The sequence below is a fragment of the Cheilinus undulatus genome, linkage group 3, assembly GCF_018320785.1.
Source record: "Cheilinus undulatus linkage group 3, ASM1832078v1, whole genome shotgun sequence".
In the NCBI taxonomy this organism is placed as follows: Eukaryota; Metazoa; Chordata; class Actinopteri; order Labriformes; family Labridae; genus Cheilinus; species Cheilinus undulatus.
The window spans coordinates 54,675,320-54,700,478 of record NC_054867.1 but is presented as its reverse complement, the minus strand read 5'-3'; the positions used below and the strand labels follow the sequence as shown (position 1 = coordinate 54,700,478).

Here is a 25,159-nt window from a genome sequence, read left to right as displayed (position 1 = left end):
GTTTGGGTGGTCAGAAATCATCTTGAAATCGTCTTAAACATCCACGTCAGAGCAGCAGAGTCAGCGTCTACATGCTGCTGTTATTATAGGATGGATTCCTGAGGTTAAGGAGTGGTTTCTCTTATCATTGTTCATGCTGCTGTGCTCCAAACAGGACTGTCTACCAAGAAGTTCTGGATGTGTCACTGTTTGGAGGGCGTGGCCAGAAAGAGCAGTAAAAACTATAGTAGCAATGCTTTAATGACAGGGACACGCTGTGTGCTGTACTAATATAAGACTAATCAACAATGATGATGATAGGGAGAATATATGTTGGTAATTAAAGCAGCCAGAGTCAGAGTCCTTCAACAGGAAGTTACCCCTTATCAAGCCACACCCTCCTTAGCCACAGGGTTAGGAAGGTTCCTACGGAAGATTTTAATCAAAAGTATAACACCCCAGTCTACAGTGACTATAAGAAAGACCAGACGATTTAAAGATGATTTCTGAGGACGCAAACTAAATCTGCAGCCGGAGAGTAGCGATGGGTGCCCTGAGTATGCACCACTGATACCTTCTTCCATGCATACCCAGGGGGAGTGAGCGGGTCTCGCTGTAGAACACAGCCACCCTCGCTCGGCTGAATTTCATGGAGTTTATAGGTGCATATCGGCTGGGAGGGCTGTTCTACCTCCCTCACCCACCATCCATTAACCTGACACGCCAGATGGATGTGTTTCACACATCCATCTGGGAAAGCTTCAATAGGAAACGTTTGAGAAAAGGCAGAGGATTTGAAAAAACTTGGAGTGTGATTGGATGAACGTTCTGTCTGTCACTTCTCTACGGGCCAATCAGAGCAACAAAACACGTGACGTAGCTGCTATCGAGCTGCGCGTACGCAGCTAGTGAGGAATAACGTGAAACATAGCAACTATAGACATGTAAGTACTCGACTTTTGTCATTTTTGAAAAGAAAACAACTCACTGCTGTTTGTTGTTCTTCTTTTCACAAAGAAATGTCATCAAGTTCTGATAAAACTGGCGCTTTAGCAGCATCCACGCTAATCTCTTCCTCCATAACTGCACCAGCTCTTGCTGCTGCTTGTTTTCGTCACGACTCTGCTATGACTGAAAGTACTGCCCCTCATCGCTGATTGGTCCTGTCACTGTCTAACCAGGCCCAAACGGTTCAGATGGGGGCTTTGCAAGATGGATTCGCCAGTGAAAAACGAGGAAACAGGCGTATCCATCTGCTTTGCAAGGTTAACCATCCATAGTATGAGCGTGCATATCGCAACAGAATGGACCGACCTGTGGCCTGCGAATTGTGGGATTGTCAGCTATCAATCTAAACGGGAACGAGTGTCTGCTAACAGGAAGTTTTTAAATAGCAAATTCCTACCTGGCAGATGTGTAGTGAATGTGATATAATTTGATGGATTTTATTTTGAAATCCCATAAGAGAGCGTTGTGTCACTGTGTTTTTTTTAAGATAACTTTCACCTCATAAATAGTTGTCAAACCAGCACAGAGGGCTGTCTCTTCTACGTGTGCACCACAAAACCTCATGGGCACACACATGTACTCACACACGCGTGCTGGCATGTTGGTGATGTTAACTCACCATTGTTGCACCCATTGAGCTGCCTGACTGGTTTTAATCAAAATAACCAGAGATTTCTGATTATTCTGTCAGACTGAGCAGCAATGCAAGTTCCTGCCTTTGAGCCGACAGATGTTACTGTACATGCAGTCCAGGGATGTATGCAGTATACACACACCAGCCACTTTATTAGGTACACGTGTTCAATTGCTTGCAACACAAATAGCTAACCAGCCAATCACGTGGCAGTAACTCAACACATTTAGGCATATAGACTAGTCGAAGATGACTTACTAAAGTTCAAACCGAGCATCAGAATGGGGAAGAAAATTAAAGATCAAATATTATGCAAAATACACTTTTTCAGGCTTTAGAGAGCATTAGTCTCATGAACTACTTTGTTTTAAATTTTGTTTTAAAATTTTCTTATGATCATATTGATCATACAAAGAACACTGTCATTTTAAAATGCAGAGTCAAACCGTCAAACATGTTAACAGCCTCAGTAAGCTCAGCAAAGCAGGCACAGCAGCATATAGACAGCCACATTTCAACATGGTGCACAATGAATACAATGCATTAAAGAGTAAGACACCCCTAGCGAACCATGGCGACTGTAGAGATGTCAGTAAACGACTTTTGTCATTTTTGAAAAGAAAACAACTCACTGCTGTTCTTTGTTTTGTTTTTGTTTTAGTTTTAGTTTTTTTTAGATTTTTGGGCCTTTTCATACTTTTATTGGATAGATGAGGGCAGTGGATAGACTCAGAAACAGTGAAGAGAGTGGGGAGGGACATGCGGTAAAGAGCCACAGGCCAGATTTGAACCCTGGCCGCTTTAAACCACTCGACCATCTGTGCGCCCCTTTGTTCTTCTTTTAACAAAGAAATGTCGTCAAGTTCTGATAAAACTGGCGCTTTAGCAGCATCCACGCTAATGTCTTCCGCTATAATTGCACAGGCTTTTTGTTGCTGCTTGCTCATGTCTAAAAGAACTGCCCCTCGTCGCTGATTGGTCCTGTCACTTTCTAACCAGGCCCAGACAGGAGACTTTGCAAGATGGATTCACCAGTGAGAAACACGGAAATGACAAATTCATCTGCATTGCAAGGTTAGCAGACTGTGGGATCAGCTGAAGTCTCTGTTGGTGAGGATCATGGGCGCCAAAAGTGTCCTTACATAGAGCTTACTGATTTTGTCTCATGCTGTAGTGATGTATCTTGATTTTGTCTCATTCTGTAATGAAAAAATCCAACTTTTTAAAGTAAATGTATTTAAAGTAATTCTAATATGATAAAAATATTCTTAAAAGTGATAGAAGTATATATTGTTATTGTGAATATACATATATTTGTTCATAAATAGTAAAGCATGGATTGCTTATGTGATTTAAAAATGAAAAATATATATTTAATGTTCCTGAAAGAGGATTAAACACATGTAATGTGATATGATCAGAGCTCAATTAAAGGTTAGAGAAGAGGTGGTGATGATGATGGATATGACTTAGTGAGTACTGCCATCTGCTGGTCAGCTCCAGAATCACATCCAACCACTCTGTTGTGTTTTTGTGCCGTTTAGACAGTGATAGAGTTCTCCCTCTGTTTCTGCTGCCTTCAATCCTCTCCTTCAGTCCTTAGATATTTATACTGATGTTAAAAATGGGGATATTCAGGGAATTTGATGTTGTTGGAGACATTTTTAATTCTTTACTCATTTACCATCAAAAAACACCAAAACACAAATAATTCTGCATCATTTATTTTCAATTAATCCATTTTAACTGAAAATGAACTTAAAACAGGAAGTGACCCATGGATATGTGGAGTCACTCATGAGCCTCAAAGATCTCATAAATCTTATTTTTGTAACTCCAAACAAGAGGAAACAGGCATTAGAAACCATAAAGACACTGCTTTTTTGGTTTTTATTTTAAAGTAGAAAAATTAAAAGACAACTTCCTGTTTCATGGCGGTCTTCCACTGTACATGGCTGAGGATGAACATGTGTCTAAGACAGTCCTATAGGAGAGTACAGATCTATGGGGGCTTATGAGTAAGGGCCACAGTTCACTGGAATCATTACATCCCAGCTCAAAGCTCGTCCTTTGCTGCTTCCTTCTCTGCTCAAAATTACATACTGAGGCAAAGATCAAACCCCGGTGTAAAACCGAATGATGTTGAGCTGAGCCAGCTTTTTGATGGTTTCATACTCCAAATGTCCAGGATGAGCTCCAGTTTTTAGTTTTTTGAACCTGTTTAAGGCCCAGTAATGATTCCAGTTTCCCTCCTTATCAGCTCCAAAACCAAACACATGTACCTGTGGAAAAAAAGAAATACAGAGTAAAATCAGGCTTGAATCATTTCATATATTAATAACGTAATGGTCCAGATCAAGGATGAGGTGGTTATATGGTGTCATGGTTAACCAAGGGTTAAAAGTCAGTTCATTCCCCCTAAAGGCTCCACAGCAGTGTGTGATTGTGTTCTAACTTCCTGTTACATGGCGAAAGATATTTGTAGTAAAATACTGACACCAGCCAAGCCTCCAACAGCTTCCTGTTATCAGCAGAGCCTCATAGGCTGCTTCATCAGCTTTACTCCAGGAGAGAGACCAGGCAGTGAGGGCTTTCATTAGTGCTGGGAGATTCACCGACATTTAATTTAAATCCCAATTTTAGCTTCACACAATCATGACAAACAAGGTGATCCTGACTGAACTATTACTGCAGGGTTCTCAACCTTTTTCAGCCCACGACCCCCAAAATAAAGGTATCAGAGACCTGAGACCCCCACTGTACCTGAAGGTGACTGAACACAGTCATGCACATTCAAGAACAGTCATGTGGAGACAAGGCCGTCCATCAGGGGGGAAAATGGCCCGGTCAAACCGGTCTAAGCAAAATCATGGTCCACTGTAAAGTTAGGCTGTGGTATTTTATCATAACCCCTCTTATCAAAGACACAAATATATTTGTAATTCATTTGTGCAGTAAGTGGTGCTCTTAAAAATGTTAATCATTTATTTAAAACAGAAGAAAATACATTAAAAAAAGCTAAACTGGGTTAATAATGGCAAAAAATGCTGAGAAAGGGGGTGAAATTGGAGTTTAAAACTAGAGAAATGGGTTAGAAATGCCCAAAAATGGATAAAAGTGGCAAAAAATAACCAATATTGGCAAAAATGGGTTAAAGTGGCACAAATAGGTGAAAACTTGGTGAAATGGGATGAAAAATTGGTATGAACTGGCAAAAAAGGGTTAGCTGAGGTAGAAATAGGCAGAAATGCGTTAAACTGGCAAAAAAATAGGCATATTAAATTGAGAAATGTGAAATAAAAAGTGGTAAAGAGGGGTTAATAGTGGCGATAATGGGTCAACAGAGCCAACAATAGGGCACAGCCTGAAGAGCCAACGTGGGCCCCCCCTCCCATGGACTCACCACCTGTAGAAGGGGCCATAGAGGTCAGTTGAGGTGTGAGCTGGTCGGCAGCCCAAGGCGGGGACCTTGGCAGTCCAATCCTCGGCTGCAGAAGCTGGCCCTAGGGACATGGAACGTCACCTCTCTGGTGGGGAAGGAGCCTGAGTTTGTGCGTGAGGCTGAGCGGTACCAACTAGATATAGTTGGTCTCTCCTTGACACACAGTTTGGGATCTGGAAGCAATCCTCTTGAGAGGGGTTGGACTCTTTTCCACTCTGGAGTTGCCCTTGGTGAGAAGCGCTGAGCAGGTGTGGGCATACTGATTGCCCCCGGGCTGGCAGCCTGTACATTGGGGTTTGCTCTGGTGGACGAGAGGGTAGCCTCCCTCTGCCAGGTGGGGGGACGGGTCCTGACTGTTTTTTGTACGTATGCACCAAATGACAGCACAGAGTACCCACCCTTTTTGGAGTTGCTGGAGGGGGTGCTGGAGAGCACTCCTTCTGGGGACTCCCTCGTTCTGCTGGGAGACTTCAATGCTCAGGTGGGCAATGACATTGAGACCTGGACAGGGGTGATTAGGAGCAACGGCCCCCCGATCTGAACCCGAGTGGTGTTCTGTTGCTGGACTTTTGTGCTCATCATAGAATGTCTATAACGAACACCATGTTCAGGCGTAAGGGTGTCCACGTGTGCACTTGGCACCAGGACAACCTAGGTTGCAGTTCGATGATCGACTTTGCAGTTGTATCATCGGACTTGCGGCCACATGTCCTGGACACTGGGGTAAAGAGAGGGGAGGAGCTGTCAACTGATCACCACCTGGTTGTGAGTTGGCTCTGCTGGTGGGGGAGGATGCCGGTCAGACCTGGCAGGCCCAAACGTATTGTGAGGGTCTTCTGGGAACCCTTTGCCCAACCAGTCTACATGTGATTTGTGGACCTGGAGAAGGCATTCAACCGTGTCCCGCGGGGAATCCTGTGGATGGTGCTCTGGGAGTATGGGGTACTGGACCCCCCTGATAAAGGCTGTTGTCAGAGCTTGGTCTGCATTGCAGGAAGTAAGTCAGACTCGTTTCCGGGCTGGACTCCGGCAGGGCTGCCCTTTATCACTGGTTCTGTTCATAACTTTCATGGACAGAATTTCTAGGTGCAGCCAGGACGTTGAATCAGCACCTCCAAATCTGAGGCCATGGTCCTCAGTCGGAAAAGGGTGGAATGCCCTCTCCAGTTTGGGAATGAGATCCTGCCCCAAGTGGAGGAGTTCATGTATCTTGGGTTCTTGTTCACAAGTGAGGGAAGAATGGAACAGGAGATTGACAAGTGGATCAGAGTGGCATCGACAGTGATGCGGTCTCTGCATCGGTTTGTTGTGGTGAAGAAATAGCTGAGTCAAAAGGCAAAGCTTTCAATTTACTGGTCGATCTACGTTCCTACCCTCACCTATCGTCACAAACTGTGGGTTGTGACCGAAACAATGAGATCACGGATACAGGCAGCTGAAATGAGTTTCCTCCGCAGGGTGTCTGGGCTCTCCCTTAGAAGATAGGGTGAGAAGCTCGGCCATCTGGGATAGACTCGGAGTAGAGCCGCTGCTCCAACGCGTTGAGAGGAGCCAGATGAGGTGGCTCAGGCATCTGGTCCGGATGCCTCTTGGACGCTTCCCTGGTGAGGTGTTCCGGGCAGGTCCCACTGGGGGTAGGCCCCGGGGAAGACCCAGGACACGCTGGAGAGACTATATCACTCAGCTGGCCTGAGAAAGCCTTGGGATCCCCTGGGAAGAGCTGGACGAAGTGGCCGGGGAGAGGGAAGCCTGGGCTTCCCTGCTTAAGCTGCTGCTCTCGCGACCCGACCTCGGATAAGTGGAAGAAAACGGACGGAAGGATGGATGGACATTTCTATTCAGCTATTTGAAATTTTTGCCCCCTTTAAACCATTTTAGCTCCTTTAATCCTATTTGCCCTCTTCACCAGTTTTATCCTTTTTTTTCTTCTTGCTTTTTGCAAGTTGAATTTTTTTCCCTTTTTTGCTGCGACTTATCCATTTAAGGTGCCTCTTGCCATTATATGTCACTTTTCCCACCTTTTTGCTGCTTTTTACCAATTTTTGTAACTTTTCACTCATTTTTTGCTACCTTTTTGCCGCTCTTCATCATTGCCACCTGTAAACTAATTTTTTGTCACTTCTCATCCATTTCTGCCACTTTTTCCCCACCTTTTTTGTCACTTTTTACCCAGTTGTTGCCATTCTCTGCTTATTTACACCTGGTCCCCCATTTTTTGGCCACTTTTTTTTTAAATCTTTGTTGCCAACTTTAACTTATTTTTATTGCCACTTTAACCCATTTTTCACCACTTTGTGGCTCTTGCAAAGGTATTTCTTTTAACAATTTGGGTCCTTGGTTGGGCAGGGTTGAGTAACACTGGTCCATAACATCATTTTAGGGTTCAAAGTCAGCAGCAAATCAACAGGCATGATTCTGTACTGAAATCACTGCATGGGCTCAGGATCATTCCAGAAATCATGAAAAGGTAAACTCACCTCTTCACAGATATGCAGAGCCAGCACCACAGTCATGAAGCCTGTAGAAGGATAGTTGCCCTTCTTCTCCAGCCAGTTCACATGAACGTACCTCATAAAGGCCGGATTTACCAACATCACCTGTTTTCAAACATCACCATTAATCTCTCTGACAGAGGATACATTTGACTGTTTCAGTGATGAAAATACTCACCAAGTCCTTGTTAGCTCTGATCTTTGCTCGAAAGCTGGAAAAAAATAAAAAGAGATCAGATGTCAAAGCTCCTCCCTCATTAACCAGCAGGCTGATAAAGATTAGTTATCCCCTCAAAGCTGACGGGTCGTCCTGATTCATGTCTGTTATCGGGATCTATCTCTCAATGCTTCAAGTTGATTGGCCTGTTCCTGGTCAGAGAAGAACCAGACCAATCAGGATCATATAAGCAGAAAGAGGTGGTATCTATGGGCGTGGTTTAGTTGAACCGGCTGCATGTCTGTAAACAATGGTGGTCAGCGAAGAGATGAACGTGGGTGCAGCAGTTTGATCAGAACTGGACTTTTCTTTATTATCCCACAGAGACTGGTGAGGCTTTTCTGCTCATTTTCTGTTTTCTTTGAAGTTTATTCTGACTGTGTTCATGCTAAAAACATTTTAAAGGGTAAGTTTTTGTCACCACAATGTGAAGTTTTAATATCAGAGCCTGTAACAGGACACTAATAATCTCTGTAGACTTTTCATACCCACTCAGGCTGCTGGGGACCAAAAATGCCCCATTAAAACCACAATGTGTGATCTTCCAGCCATCACAGTAAAAACACATGCGTTTATAATATTAGGCTTTCATTCTGGAGTTATTGATTCAAATTTACACTTTTCCTGTTTGTCCTCCAACTTCATAACCTGACACGCCAGATGGATTTAGGCCGGCCACACACTACAGGATTTTAAGCCCGATTTTAGCCAAGATTTGACTCCCCTGGCGATCTTGGGGGCGTACACCGACTGGGGCCTCGTGGCAAACGATTCTTTGTCTGAGTAGTCAGCATGTGTGTGGTGTCAACACGATTCATTTACTGCTCCAAATCGCGTCGTAGCCTCCCAGACCCTGAATCGAAAACAAAAAACATGTTTGATATTTACGATTCTAGGTCGTAGTGCTGCTGACGGAGTACCCACAACAACCAATGAGAGCGAGGAGACCGGGTAGCGTCACCAGACGAATCACCGCTCACAACCATAAACACAACGATACCGCCTGTTGTGGAGAGACAGCAAGACGGTATCGACAGACATCAGTGTTTTGTGTTTATTTCTGAAGTCACTTGATCACGCAAGGTCGTAGGCAGGTGGGCAGGTGTGTGGTCTGCAGTGATCTGACAATCTGGCTGAGTCCTAGTGTGTGTGTTCAGAGGATTAAAGATGAAAAATCTTTGGAAATTGTCCTAAAGTCTGTGGTCTCTCACGGTTTTAAAATCGTTTCAGATTAAAAAATCGTCTAGTGTGTGGCCGGCCTAATTTCACACATTCATCTGGAAAACCTTCAATATTAAGCATTTGGGAAAGGGCAGATGCTGTGAAAAAACTCAGGAGTGTGATTGGATGAACGTTCTGTCTGTCACATCTTTATGGGCCAATCAGAGCAACAAAACACGTGACATAGCTGAAACCGAGATGCACGTGCACAGCTACCGAGGCATAACACAAACCATGGCGACTGTAGACATGTCAGTACATGACTTTTGTGGTTTTTGAAAAGAAAACAACTCACTGCTGTTCTTTTTTCTTCTGTTAACAAAGAAATGATGTTAAGTTCTGATAAAACTGGCGCTTTAGCAGCATCCACGCTAATCTCTCCTGCTATAATTGTGCAAGGCTCCTGTTGTTGCATGCTTACATCACGACACCCCTGCGCCTGAAAGTACTGCCCCTCGTCGCTGATTGGTCCTTTCTAACTGGGCCTAAACCGTTCGGACCTAAACCGTTGTATTTCTCCTATGGTGGCCGGTAAGGGCAAACGGTCCGCAAAAGCCAGACGCACTCCAAATGAAATAAAACAGCTTCAATAAGAGAAATGCTTCAACTTTAGAGATCAGAAGTCCGAACGAACTTCAAAAGGGGAAACGAGCTGCTACTGACAAAACGCTCTCCAAAAATCAAAAACTAATTCATGAACGACAAACACGCTTCTAATACAGAAACGATTCCACACTCAAAACCATCCTAATCCAAAACGCTCTTCAAAACCAGAAACAACAAAAAGCTCCAGGCCTCCAGGGGGCGCTCTAGCAGGAAGAGTGAGACGGAGAGACAGACAGATGGAAGAGAGAACGAGCTAAGGACAGACTTATGATTGTTTTTTAAAGTCATTATGTGGTAAAAATACTCGTTACCAGTTATGTCTTTATATCAGGGAGAGAATATTTCCTCCCTTCTGGTTCAGATTTCCCCTCTGATGACACATTCTTACGTTTTATCCCTGCCTCTGCTCAAACTGAATGCATCTCACTCTGGTCCTCTGTCCTCAGCAAGGTTTAACAACCTTGAGAGGCAGATTTTTATGGACTAAATATTAGTTGTTAATATCAGCAGAAATGTTCATATCTGTCGATATCGATACTAAACCAATAAAAGTATGCATCCCTAAAAATGAAAATGAATAAAAATCAAAGGTGCTGCTCATTATTATCATATTCAAGGCTGTGATAATCCTCTGTGAGGAAAAACAATTTGCATGTAGAATATGAAAAATATTTAACTTTTGTGTTTTCACATTAAAACAGGTGTTTTTGGTCACTTAAAATGGCAATGAAATAGTTAAATTCCCAGAAAATTAACTAGAATTTTATATTTATTTTTTTACTTACAGTATGTTTACTCCTATTAACCCCTTAAAGCCTGAAAACACAAATAATAGCCAGAAAATTCTAAATTTTTGGAACTGAAATGTTCATTTAACTTTCTACTGAAATTTTAAAAAAATCCAAATTTCCATAAAATTTAACATGTATATTTTTAGTATCTCCTTTCATTCATTAGGTGTTTTTGGTAACTGATAATCCACTTGAGGGCATTTCTATCATCTATCAGATTGTATTCAGAAGTTTTTTAAGTAATTTATTGAGCATATTGATTAGATGTATCATGAAAGTATGTATCAAATTTGCGACAACAGGCATTAAGGAGTGAAAGTATGCTGTCCATTTTTGGTCATTAACACTGAGTGTAACAATTTATCACAATCTTAAAATCAAAAATAAATGTATTAAAAACCAAAGTTGTTGCTAATTATTGACATATTCAAGACTGTGAAAATCCCCTGAAAGAAAATCCAATTTACATGCAGTGAATGATGATTATTTCTCTATAATAAACACCAGAGTTTTGTACTTAAACTGGCATTTAAAAGGTTAAATTTCAGAAAAAAATGTAATATCTGATCTCGATGTTAAAAATAATGCAAGAAAAGTTGGAGAAAAACATTAAAGTAAATTGTTAATATCGTTATTTTGTATGCTGCCGTTTATGGTCACAACCAGCCTCAGTGTAACTATTAAACACCAACTGAGGGTTAAAAGACTTAGATTTACCAACCGGCTCCACTGACAGTGAACGATCCCAGATTAACAACAGCCAACTGGAGAGATCACCTGATGGAGTTTACTCCAACTACATCATGTGTATTGTTGCTCTGATTGGCCTTTAATGAGTGTAACAAATGGAGGGTTCGTCCAGTCACCCTCTGAGTTTTATTTTGAAAGGTTCTGCCCTTCCCAAGCACTGTCTATGGGGTGTTGCCCAGCTGAATGTGTGATACCATGGCTATCTGGTGTGTTGGCTCAGGGATTTGTGCCCAGTAACAAAAGCAAAGTCGTTTCAGTGAGCCGTTGTTTCTTGGATTAAAAGACAGCAGACTCACCGCGAAGCTCCCGTGGTTAGAGCCTTGGGAAGCCACTCCAGATCCAGTATTTTAAAGGGAAACAGGACGAGACGAGTCTTAGTGTCCAAGTGCATTGAACTCTCCGGATACATGATATGATGAGTAGTTTTGTCCCCGACGTCTGCCTCGAAGCCTTTGATTACAGCAGCGTTCATCCTAAAGTGTAGAGAGGAGAATGTTAGGGCCTGTGTCTAGACGGTGCTGCTTGTGTTTAACTCATTGAGTGCCATTGACGTATATTTACGTCAAAGTGTTTTTTCAGCAGCTGGCACAAGGGGGCGCTCTCACGCTCCCTGTGAGTAATTTTGGGGCTTCTGGGATACGTAGTCGGAACACGGGAGATGGTAGATCAAAGCTGCAGAGATCAGAGCAGGAAGTGGTGAAGCTGGGATGGAGGTAATCTAAGCTAAAAGTTCTAAAATATTCATAGCCAGCTTGATGCTTACAGCGACGACACTTCAGACGGACTTTTCCGACCCAGACTCTGAGGAATGACTGCCGAGTGAGCGGAGTGGATCTTGTTCTCCGTCCCAGAGCGATGGAGGTAAGTTAACGTCAGGAACCTGATTTTTCAGCCAAATTTATGGAATGAAACCATCACTCATGATCCTGTGATTTCAGAAGCAGACTTGAGAGAAGAGCAAGCCCCATGCAGTTCTACAACACCGTCTGTTGGCGGAAAAAGAGGTACGAACGAGAAAATTCTATTTTATAGATTTTATATATTACATATAAAACATATTATATATTATATTACTTATATAATTTACAGGTAGTGCCAGGGGACATGCAAGCAGGAGAGGACGTGGGCATATAGGGGGTCACATGGAGGCCGTCCACTTCCAGAGTGTGAATGACAGTGACTGGAAGTATTATTTATTTTACAATAAAATATCGTTTGTAATACAATTTTCAGATGCCTTTTATGTCACTGAAGGCAAAATTATAACGTCCAAATCACTGTTCTGCTTGACAGACTCTCTTTCACAAAAAAGCATTTTTCTCAGCTTTCTAGAAAAAAGTGGTCTTTTTGGTGAAACTAGCCGCTATTCAACTTCAGATAAATCAAGAACGGAACAAGGTGCAAACAAACGTTTTTCTCCATGATGAAATAGAGAGTTTCTTCTTTCAGTTGAGCTATTTGGTGTTTTCAGAATCATAGTAATATTCTAATATAATATTCTGTGGGTTTTGAAAGATGACTCAAAATGGCCAAAAACGCTGGCACAAGCCACTTTCCATTTCATAAAAGGGCTGGCACTCAATGAGTTAATAAGAAAAATGTCCAAAAATGAAAGAAGAAGGATTTTTGAGGACTACTCTAAAAAATGGCGCTTGAATGACTGCATGATATGTCATGTATAACATCTCAGTTCAAAACTGGCATTTTAACACAATTTTCAGGTCAAAGAAATATTGCACCTTCTACATTTTAAAAATTGCATTAGGCCATATTGCAATTGAATTTAATTTTCGAGTAACTGCCCAGGCCTGATCATCATTTAAATAACTAGTACCAAATAAAGAGCTGGTTGGGAGCCAAACAACCAGCTCTACTGAGCTGAGCCAAATGATCTGGATCTCTAAAAAGAGACGGATTTCTTGTCACAACGAAAGAGACTGGACAGACATCAGCTCAGGAAGCACAGGTAGGATCAGTTTAATGAGTTAAACCAGGACTGAACCAAACTAGACTGAACAAAACCAGACTGAACCAAACTGGACTATACCAAAGTGGACTGAATAAAACCAGACTGAACCAAACTGGACTGTACCAAAGTGGACTGAATAAAACCAGACTGAACCAAACTGGACTGAACTAAACCAAGCTGGTTCCTGATGGTGAAGTCTTCCTCTGAGTGTGTGAACAACACTGCATCGATCCATCTCTTCCAGCAGCTCTGATATAAACGTCCTCGTTGTTTCATCCCTCTTTGTTTTTATTGAGGATGGAATGAAACTCCCACTCCCACTCCCTGCTCTGCTCTCTATGCCTCTTTGTTCTCTTGGTCTGACCTCCTACTTGTATAATGTGGTTTGGTGATCGCTGCAGCAGGAATGTTTTAGGAAGGTTTAACAGTGATAAATGGGTGCTGCCCAGTCCTAATAGACAGCTCACTTTAATGCTGACATAGCCCCCCACCTCTGTCTCAGAGGGCTTTACACCAGCTTTCACTGTGGCTCATTAGACTTAAAGTAGTCCAGTCTCTCCAGTGTCTGTATATTTACCTCATCACCACATCATGGGAATTTATCAGCTGTCCATAGAGTGATCCCTTCAGGTTGACAGAATTACCAACGACAGCACACTTCTTCGAGCCTGCTGCCATCACATTGGGGTGGTGTGGGATCACTTTGAATATTTCCTCCACAAGTCCATCATAGACGCTGTGGTTCCCCTTTGAGAATAGTATTCTCTGACAGACACATGAACATTGCGGTTAGACTGGTTCAAAACCATCACACCTAATGATGAACATCACCTGATTACTCACCTTCCACCATCTGTAAGCATCCTCAGGTAGCTGGTAGTCAGCAGTGAGAAAGACGGGGACTGATTTGTTGAAACGTGCCTTAAACCAGGGATCATTTTCTAATGTACATTCCTCACAGGGACAGTGGCTTTGATACTGAGAAACGTCAGGCAGCACGTAAAGCCCCAAAAACGACCCCGTGACGATCACAAGCAGCACAGGAAACTTCATTAGAGTCTTCATCTTCATCCAGTGAGAACTGATCTGTGAAAAATGAGTCAAAAATAAAACAATGGGTCACAGAGTTTCAATGAAGTGGGTTATACTGTATACAACATGAAAGTCAGGACGGGCAGAAGCAGTAATAATACACTCTAAAAACACTCAAAGTTAAATTTAATAAATAGAAAACACTCTAAAAACACTCAGTTAAGTTTAAGAAGTAGAATACACTCTAAAAACACTCAAAGTTAAATTTAAGAAGTAGAATACACTCTAAAAACACTAAGTTAAATTTAAGAAGTAGAATACACTCTAAAAACACTCAAAGTTGAATAAATATAATACACTGTAAAAAACATTTACAGTTAAATTAAAGAAATGTAATACAGTCTTAAAACGCTTGAAGTTAAATTTAATAAATATAATACACTCTGAAAATACTTACAGTTAAATTTAAGAAATATAATACACTCTAAAAACACTTAAAGTTAAATTTAAGGAATATAAATCACTCTAAAAACACTTAGTTAATTTAAAGAAATATAATACACTCTAACAATGCTTTAAGTCAAATTTAATAAATATAATACACTCTTAAAACACTTACAGTTAAATCAAAGAAGTAAAATACCCCCTAAAAAGACATAAAGTTAAATTGAGCAATAAAATCCACTCTAAAAACAAAGTTAAATTTAAGAAATTTGATACACTCTTAAAACACATCAAGTTAAATATAGGAAATATAAAACACTTTTAAAAACATTTAAAATTACATTTCAGAAAAAGAAACTACACTCTAAAAACACTTAAAGTTACATTTAATAAATAGCCCTCAATTCAAAAGAGAGTTGGGACACACCTTCGTCTGACAAGAACGCAAAATAACAAGGAGAGGGGCTAAGATAAGGGCTAAGGTGGGGAAATGAGATTGACCCTAAGTCCATGAAGGAGGCCAACAGGTCTGAGCTCAGCAGAATGACGAGCAATAGTTCAGGGAACCCAGAGGGTGCTGGGACGTAGGAGGATAATCTGTAATCTACCATTAGTTTATGTTCCTTTCAAAATAAAAGCAGGACTGTGCCTAAACAGGAAGTCAAAATGTGACGATAAAGTGAGATTAATCAGGATTGACTACAGAATTAGACAGATCTAGTTCAAATCAGGTCATCTTCAGAGAGGTGAATCACATAAATAAATACAAATATCAGATATCCCTGACGTCTTTGATTAGGCTGAAACCTCTAAAATCTTTGAATTCTTACCTGATAAGAGCAGATTTAGTTTGGGTGGTCAGAAATCATCTTGAAATCGTCTTAAACATCCACGTCAGAGCAGCAGAGTCAGCGTCTACATGCTGCTGTTATTATAGGATGGATTCCTGAGGTTAAGGAGTGGTTTCTCTTATCATTGTTCATGCTGCTGTGCTCCAAACAGGACTGTCTACCAAGAAGTTCTGGATGTGTCACTGTTTGGAGGGCGTGGCCAGAAAGAGCAGTAAAAACTATAGTTGCAATGCTTTAATGACAGGGACACGCTGTGTGCTGTACTAATATAAGACTAATCAACAATGATGATGATAGGGAGAATATATGTTGGTAATTAAAGCAGCCAGAGTCAATCCTTCAACAGGAAGTTACCCCTTATCAAGCCACGCCCTCCTTAGCCACAGGGTTAGGAAGGTTCCTACGGAAGATTTTAATCAAAAGTATAACACCCCAGTCTACAGTGACTATAAGAAAGACCAGACGATTTAAAGATGATTTCTGAGGACGCAAACTAAATCTGCAGCCGGAGAGTAGCGATGGGTGCCCTGAGTATGCACCACTGATACCCTCTTCCATGCATACCCAGGGGGAGTGAGTGGGTCTCGCTGTAGAACACAGCCACCCTCACTCGGCTGAATTTCATGGAGTTTATAGGTGCATATCGGCTGGGAGGGCTGTTCTACCTCCCTCGCCTACCATCCATAGTATGAGCGCATATATCGCAACAGAATGGACAATAGCCCTCCGCATGTTCCCGTACTTTTCTGCTATTGAAGCCAAGCCTGATCAGGTTAGAAGGACCTATGGCGGCATAATACTGTCAAAATTTGAGAGTGAACATGAGATCCACGCGAGCAAATATGAGATCCGCGCGCACAGCTGCAGAGGAGCCGCCTGCATGACTCAAATATTTGTGCATGAAAAATTACTTTTGCAAGAGCTTTCACAGCGCTTGCGCGCAGAGTATCTCTACCCACACGAACAATATTGTGGCCTGAGAGAGTACAATCATGCCTTGAGCGCACTCAGAATCTACGGGAACACACAACTACTGTCATTGCTCTTCTGCTCACGAAGCCTTAACCTGCTCGCTCGCGAGCAGATTTTCTTTTTGGCAGTAAGTGGGCGGACCGGGTCGTGATCGTATCCCTAAATTGGTTAATTGGTTAAAGCGGGGGTATTATACTTTTCTGATTTTTAAAACATAAATATAAAGTCACAATGTTGGGTGTCTATACTTCACGTATGCAAATTTTCAAACCGCAAGATAAACGTATGTGGCAGAAATCTTGGAATTAGAGTGTAACTGATGAAAATGGTTCGTTGGGAATCTCTCCGAGATCTTCCCGAGATGAGATTTCGATTTTGTGACCCGTGTATGCGTGTGCACGGCTCCTCTGCAGCCGTGCGTGGGTACCTCATATTTCTGTGTGCGGATCTAATATTTATGTGCGCGGATCTCATATTTGCTCACGTGGATCTCATATTTGCTCTCGAATTTTGACAGTATAATGCCGTCATAAAGACAAACCGGTGGGCCGCGAACCACACCCGGCAGCAAAGCCCCACCAACTGACAACAGCCACTGACCGTGCCCGTGCGCCCAGGCCAGCCACTTGAAGCCACTCGACCATGTCAACTATCAATCTAAACTGGAACACGTCTGTGGCAAGAGGGAGTTTATTTTTAATTTTAGATTAGGGTAGGTGAAATAAGCGAAGGCTTCAGCCTACACCTTTTCGGTCCTGTTTTCTTATTTGTTTTGTTGGTTTTATTTTTTTGTTGTTAACTGTTTGGTGTTAATGCAGAAATAGCATTAACCCAACTTTTGTTCACTTGTAAATTTTCACTTTATGTTGTGCAACTGAGTCTTCATGTTTAAGTGACCGAAATAAACTAAAATAAAAGGTTAAAATATGTCAGATGTATAGTAAATTTGATGTTTTTCAGATGGCTTTTATTTTGAAATTCCTCATCAGCTTGTCTGGAGACTGTGCCAGATGCACTGTGGGATTGTCAACTATCAATCTAAATGGGAACGAGTGTCTGCTAACAGGAAGTTTTTAAATACCAAATTCCTACCAGGCAGATGTGTAGTGAATGTGATATAATTTTGATGGATTTTCATTTCATTTTAAATGCAGAGTCAAACTGTCAAACATGTCAACAGCCTCAGTAAGCCCAGGCTGATACTTCAGGTTTGATTACATCTGTGGATGTTAACCAGAAGGACAAAACATTTTTTGAGAATTAATCATCCTGCTCTACGGGAAATCAGCTATACACGGTTCATGTTGTTTTTAGCACAAAGGATGCGTGACAGCCTCCCAGGATTAGCCAGAAACAACACCGTGAATAAAACGTCAGGTCTATTGATCGTGCATTCCTACAGCAGTTTAAAGAGTTAAAAAAGGAGCATCTAAAGACGTTACGATAGACGATATTTGGCTGTCTTCTGATTCAAACATCAACAACAACTTGGTTTCTCCCTTTAACTGAAGCTATGACCCTCATTACATCACCACCTTACCTTAGAGCTGCTCCTGCCTTCATCCTTGTTCACTCCTTATTCATGACCATCCTCTAAAACAGTGTTTCCCAACCATTTTTCCTTGGAGCCCCCCCTACATGCTCCTCTAGGACCCAAGAGAGAAGAAAAAGTGACACATTGCTGCCAAAAATCAACATAGATTTTAGCTGTTCCACTGATAAAACCCTGAAAAAAGGTCCATGCATACTTTTCTTAACAAAAGAACTTTGTATGAACTACTTTATAACGGCTTTATCATGCTTTTAGTCAATATTTGCAAACCTATTTTTGGCAGCCTCAGAGCAGACAAAGCCTTGCGCCCCCCCTAAGATCTCTGGCACCCCCACTGGGGGGTCCCAGACCCCAGGTTGGGAACCAAGGCTCTAAAATGTACAGGAACCGAACTACAAAACATTTTTGATCAAATTTTTCCATTTTCGCAAAAGCACACATTTCGCATTCTAATGAACTTGTCCGAGGACTTTCATCTGATTGACTCCACAGTTTTTTTGCATAAACTAGACCACCTGGAGATCTAAAGTTGCCCCTCTAACACAACAATCTAAAATCACAGAGCAGTTCATCTCAGTCCAGTCTGTTGTTAGCTGTCACTGCCTTTATTGAAAGTTAACAGTCAGTTAAATGCTGTTCTTTTGTTCATTGTGAGGAAAATTTACCAAATCTATCAGCCACAGTGGTCTATGGATCATTGAAAGCATCAGAAAAGAGATTTGAGACAGAAAACAGACTTTGAGCGCATTCACACCAGAGCTGTTTGGTCTGCTTAAAGAGGGGGTATTATTAAAACATAAATATAAAGTCACAATGTCGGGTGTCCATACTTCACGTATGCAAATTTTCAATACCCAAGATAAATGTATGTGGCAGTAATCTTGGAATTAGAGTGTAAACTGATGAAAACGGTTTGTTGGGAATCTCGCCGAGATCTTCCCGAGTTGAGATTTTGATGGAGCGAAGCGGAACAGACCGCCCCCACAAGGCCTTTTAGCCATTTAGCAACACAGTAATTAAACACTTACCAAACAGATACTGCTCTATCCTTGGCTGCTGCTGGTTTTCTTCCCCCTCTCTCTCCAAACTATCAGGATCAGACTCTGGGTCTAACAGTACGGTCGTGTATCAGAATTCGCCATATTTTATTCAGTCAGACCAGTTCATTCAAAGTTTACAAATACTAGCATAGCAAATTAGCCACATTGGAGGGGGCGGGCACAAAACATTGAGTCCTGCTGCCAGCCAGTCTCCGGAAAATCAGCCAATGGGAGGAAAGCAGGTCTGTGGGGAGGGGGTTAAAGAGACAGCAGCGACAACGAAGCGTTACAGATGGAGGTTAAAATCAGGGTTTTTCAGGACACCACTGTGAGAAACGAGGAGTTTTTTGAGCTGTAAACCATGTGAAGCTACTACGTGGGTATCAGAGAGATGGTGTAAAGCCTTGAAAAAAAGTCATAATAACCCCACCTTAAATGAACTCTGGTCCATTTTCCCGGATAGTCCGGTTCGCTTGGAGTGGTGTGAAAGCTCACATGAACTCTGGTGCAGACCAAACAAGCAGACTCTGGTCCCGCTTGAAAACAGGGGGTCTCTGTCTGCTTTCAAATGATACCTGATGCAGTTCGTTTGTAGCCTTGCAAAGCAGATGGATACGCCCGTTTCCTTGTTTTTCACTGGCAAATCCATCTTGTTAAGCTCCCATCTGAATCGTTTGGGCCTGGTTTGAAAGTGACAGGACCAATCAGAGGGGCAGTACATCGAGGGGCAGTACTTTCAGGCACGGCAGAGTCGTGACGTAAACAAGCAGCAGCAAGAGCTGGTGCAGTTATGGAGGAGGAGATTAGCGTAGATGCTGCTAAAGCGCAAGTTTTATCAGAACTTGACAACAATTCTTTGTTAAAAAAGAACAAAGAACAGCAGTGAGTTGTTTTCTTTAAAAAAAAAACGGCAAAAGTCAAGTACTTACATGTCTCGCGTCATTCCCCGTAGCTGTGCACAAGCAGCTTGATAGTGGCTACGTCACGTGTTTTGTTGCTCTTATTGACCCGTAGAGATGTGACAGACAGAACGTTCATCCAATCACACAAAGCCTCTGCCTTTTCTCAAACGTTTCCTATTGAAGCTTTCCCAGATGGATGTGTGACACAAATACATTTGGTGTGTCAGGTTAGTTTGTTTGAGGTGTGAAAGCAAAGTGCCCAACTTGTGAACTAAAGGCAGGAAATGGAATAAAACTTGATGACACAATACATTCAAATACATGTCTGTACCTCGCTTGGCTTCTGTGTGGCCATAGCAACATGTCATAGTCGGTGCTTATTTAATCGTCTCATGTAAAAAAACGACGTACTTGACAGCTCATCACCTTGCTGGCTGCTCATAATACCCCAATGCAAAAGCAGAAACCCAAAGACAGTTTGAATTCTGTGTTTTTTCATTGTTTATGTGAGACTGGACTAGTGGTGTTTGTTTTTTCTTCTAGTGATGATTTTATTTTTGTATTTTGTTGCAGTTGGGAGGGCGGTGTGTTTAACTCTTTCTGTATCCTTTTGTTGCAGTCTGGTGGGAGTGGTTAGAGGACCAGAAGCTCTCCAGATACACAGCTGCAAGCAATGTGAAGTGATCAGCTCCTGCTCATATTCACCTGGCTGAAGAGGAGAAGTTGCCAGAGTATGCCATAACCAGCATGGTGAAAGGATCTTGCTCGAGCTTTCTTTGAAAAGATTTTGTCATTTTCTAAAGTTTTTTCATAGAGACTAACTTACTTGGTACTTTTTCTTCTAGTGCCTTCATCTCCGTCTATTTCAGCTGTAAATATCAGTCTATATCAGCTGTATATATCAGTCTATATCAGCTGTAAATATCAGTCTATATCAGCTGTAAATATCAGTCTATATCAGCTGTAAATATCAGTCTATATCAGCTGTAAATATCAGTCTATATCAGCTGTAAATATCAGTCTATATCAGCTGTAAATATCAGTCTATATCAGCTGTATATATCAGTCTATATCAGCTGTAAATATCAGTCTATATCAGCTGTAAATATCAGTCTATATCAGCTGTAAATATCAGTCTATATCAGCTGTATATATCAGTCTATATCAGCTGTAAATATCAGTCTATATCAGCTGTAAATATCAGTCTATATCAGCTGTAAATATCAGTCTATATCAGCTGTAAATATCAGTCTATATCATCTGTAAATATCAGTCTATATCAGCTGTAAATATCAGTCTATATCAGCTGTAAATATCAGTCTATATCAGCTGTAAATATCAGTCTATATCAGTTGTAAATATCAGTCTATATCAGCTGTAAATATCAGTCTATATCATCTGTAAATATCAGTCTATATCAGCTGTAAATATCAGTCTATATCATCTGTAAATATCAGTCTATATCAGTTGTAAATATCAGTCTATATCAGCTGTAAATATCAGTCTATATCATCTGTAAATATCAGTCTATATCAGCTGTAAATATCAGTCTATATCAGCTGTAAATATCAGTCTATATCATCTGTAAATATCAGTCTATATCAGCTGTAAATATCAGTCTATATCAGCTGTAAATATCAGTCTATATCAGCTGTAAATATCAGTCTATATCAGCTGTAAATATCAGTCTATATCATCTGTAAATATCAGTCTATATCAGTTGTAAATATCAGTCTATATCAGCTGTAAATATCAGTCTATATCATCTGTAAATATCAGTCTATATCAGTTGTAAATATCAGTCTATATCAGCTGTAAATATCAGTCTATATCAGTTGTAAATATCAGTCTATATCAGCTGTAAATATCAGTCTATATCATCTGTAAATATCAGTCTATATCAGCTGTAAATATCAGTCTATATCAGCTGTATATATCAGTTTATATCAGCTGTAAATATCAGTCTATATCAGCTGTATATATCAGTCTATATCAGCTGTAAATATCAGTCTATATCAGCTGTATATATCAGTTTATATCAGCTGTAAATATCAGTCTATATCATCTGTAAATATCAGTCTATATCAGCTGTAAATATCAGTCTATGTCATCTGTAAATATTAGTTTATATCAGCTGTAAATATCAGTCTATATCAGTTGTAAATATCAGTCTATATCAGCTGTAAACATCAACTTATTTCAGCTGTAAATATCAGTCTATATCAGCTGTAAACATCGACTTATTTCAGCTGTAAATATCAGTCTATATCAGCTGTAAATATCAGTATATCGACTATGAATATCATTGTCTGTCAGCTGTAAATATCAGTCTATATCAGCTGTAAATATCAGTCTATATCAGTTGTAAATATCAGTCTATATCAGTTGTAAATATCAGTCTATATCAGTTGTAAATATCAGTCTATTTCAGCTGTAAATATCAGTCTATATCAGCTGTAAATATCAGTCTATATCAGTTGTAAACAGTGACCTATTTCAGCTGTAAATATCAGTCTATATCAGCTGTAAATATCAGTCTATATCAGCTGTGAATATCAGTCTATATCAGTTGTAAATATCAGTCTATATCAGCTGTAAATATCAGTCTATATCAGTTGTAAATATCAGTCTATATCAGTTGTAAATATCAGTCTATATCAGCTGTAAATATCAGTCTATATCATCTGTAAATATCAGTCTATATCATCTGTAAATATCAGTCTATATCAGCTGTAAATATCAGTCTATATCAGCTGTAAATATCAGTCTATATCAGCTGTAAATATCAGTCTATATCAGCTGTAAATATCAGTCTATATCAGCTGTAAATATCAGTCTATATCAGCTGTAAATATCAGTCTATATCATCTGTAAATATCAGTCTATATCAGCTGTAAATATCAGTCTATATCATCTGTAAATATCAGTCTATATCAGCTGTAAATATCAGTCTATGTCATCTGTAAATATTAGTTTATATCAGCTGTAAATATCAGTCTATATCAGCTGTATATATCAGTCTATATCAGCTGTATATATCAGTTTATATCAGCTGTAAATATCAGTCTATATCAGTTGTAAATATCAGTCTATATCAGCTGTAAATATCACTATATCGGCTCTGAATATTGTCCGTCAGCTGTAAATATCAGTCTATATCAGCTGTAAATATCAGTCTATATCAGCTGTAAATATCAGTTTAAATCAGCTGTAAATATCAGTCTATATCAGTTGTAAATATCAGTTTATATCAGTTGGAAATATCAGTCTATTTCAGCTGTAAATATCAGTCTATATCAGCTGTAAATATCAGTCTATATCAGCTGTAAATATCAGTCTATATCAGTTGTAAATATCAGTCTGTATCAGCTGTAAATATCAATCTATATCAGCTGTAAATATCAGTCTATTTCAGCTGTAAATATCAGTCTATTTCAGCTGTAAATATCAGTCTATATCAGCTGTAAATACGACCTATTTCAGCTGTAGTCTATATCAGTTGTAAATATCAGTCTATATCAGCTGTAAATATCAGTCTATATCAGCTGTAAACATCGACCTATTTCAGCTGTAAATATCAGTCTATATCAGCTGTAAATATCAGTCTATATCAGCTGTAAATATCAGTCTGTATCAGCTGTAAACAGTGACCTATTTCAGCTGTAAATATCAGTCTATATCAGCTGTAAATATCAGTCTATATCAGCTGTAAATATCAGTCTATATCAGCTGTAAATATCAGTCTATATCAGCTGTAAATATCAGTCTATATCAGCTGTAAATATCAGTCTATATCAGCTGTAAATATCAGTCTATATCATCTGTAAATATCAGTCTATATCAGCTGTAAATATCAGTCTATATCAGCTGTAAATATCAGTCTATATCATCTGTAAATATCAGTCTATATCAGCTGTAAATATCAGTATATCGCCTATGAATATCATTGTCTGTCAGCTGTAAATATCAGTCTATATCAGCTGTACATATCAGTCTATATCAGCTGTAAATATCAGTCTATATCATCTGTAAATATCAGTCTATATCAGCTGTAAATATCAGTCTATATCATCTGTAAATATCAGTCTATATCATCTGTAAATATCAGTCTATATCATCTGTAAATATCAGTCTATATCATCTGTAAATATCAGTCTATATCATCTGTAAACATCAGTCTATATCAGCTGTAAATATCAGTCTATATCATCTGTAAATATCAGTCTATATCATCTGTAAATATCAGTCTATATCAGCTGTTAATATTGTCCTGATGTATGAAGATGTTTTTGGAGGTTTAGGCAGGACCAACAGACCTACATCAGTCTTTTCTTTTTTTTTGCCTCATTCATTTAACTCTAAGTATCATTATGGATGAAACATTGCTTCTCTTTTCATTCGGAAGTCCTTTTGGCTTTAGGTCTGAAATACATCCTAAATACCAGCACTTATCTGTAAATATCAGATCTGGTAAAAATTCAACATGGGGTTTTTGTGGAAAATAAATTATTTCATCATCTGAATTGGAACAAAACAACTAAACCACAGGTGTTAAAGCAGCCTTCATTTAATAGTGTCAAGAGTCCTTTATAACAAACAGGCATTTAAAGACAGCATATTGTAAACATCCAGCATCATCAATAAGCCATCAACGTTCATGCCATTGACTGCTGACCCACCAGCATCATGAAGGGTCATGCAGAAGAGGATTTCCCCCTGAGGCTATGTAATTATCAAAGAGGTAAAAAGGCAATGACACACATGTGGAAGGGGTTCAAATTAGAAATGAGATAAAACCTTTATTCAAACAGGGTTTTATGTTGTGTTTTTTCCTGTTAAGCATGCTCGTATAAACTTAAGTACAAACTGAACCGTGACCTCTGGGAGCTCTTCCACCCCTGGTTCAAAGTCTCAGGACGCACTCACACTAGGCCATCCGTACTGTGCCTGGGCCCGTTTCAGTCTGGTAAGTTTGGTCAGTGTGAGTGCAATCATTCCGTGCTTCAGCGCGGCACTCTTCGTGGCCCCAGCACGGAAGGATGAGGTAGGCCTAGGCATGGCATGGATGCAAATTCAAGGAGCACATATGGGAATGTGATGTAACATGAAGTAACAACAAGAGGACCCGCTTCAGAGCACAGAGAGCACACCAGGCAGCAGCTGCATGCTAAAGACAGCAGGATTTTTCCTAGAAAGATACAACTATATAGGCTATTTTGTCTCATTGTTTTTCAACAAGTTACAAAGATTTTATCAG

The 25,159-nt window shown here is 40.3% G+C and overlaps 1 protein-coding gene across 1 annotated transcript; it reads right to left on the bottom strand.

Annotated features, from left to right (window-relative positions):
• Positions 1-3,735: 3,735 nt before the first annotated feature.
• LOC121507346 (CMP-N-acetylneuraminate-beta-galactosamide-alpha-2,3-sialyltransferase 1-like) lies at positions 3,736-24,960 on the bottom strand. The gene is made up of 7 exons (XM_041783629.1): positions 24,829-24,960; positions 13,953-14,195; positions 13,687-13,874; positions 11,437-11,613; positions 7,734-7,767; positions 7,541-7,660; positions 3,736-3,903 (listed from the first exon to the last, which is right to left on the bottom strand). The coding sequence occupies exons 1-7, from the start codon at positions 24,958-24,960 to the stop codon at positions 3,736-3,738; spliced, it is 1,062 nt and encodes a 353-aa protein (XP_041639563.1).
• Between the last annotated feature and the right edge of the window lie 199 nt (positions 24,961-25,159).

Bases quoted from the DNA above. Each gene is read 5' to 3' on its own strand.
- LOC121507346 (XM_041783629.1), bottom strand. From the start codon at position 24,960: ATGCCTAGGCCTACCTCATCCTTCCGTGCTGGGGCCACGAAGAGTGCC. The intron at 13,875-13,952 runs GTGAGTAATCAG...TGTGTCTGTCAG, and splicing joins ATGCTTACAGATGGTGGAAG to AGAATACTATTCTCAAAGGG. The intron at 7,768-11,436 runs GTGAGTCTGCTG...ATTTTTTTCCAG, and splicing joins CTAACCACGGGAGCTTCGCG to CTTTCGAGCAAAGATCAGAG.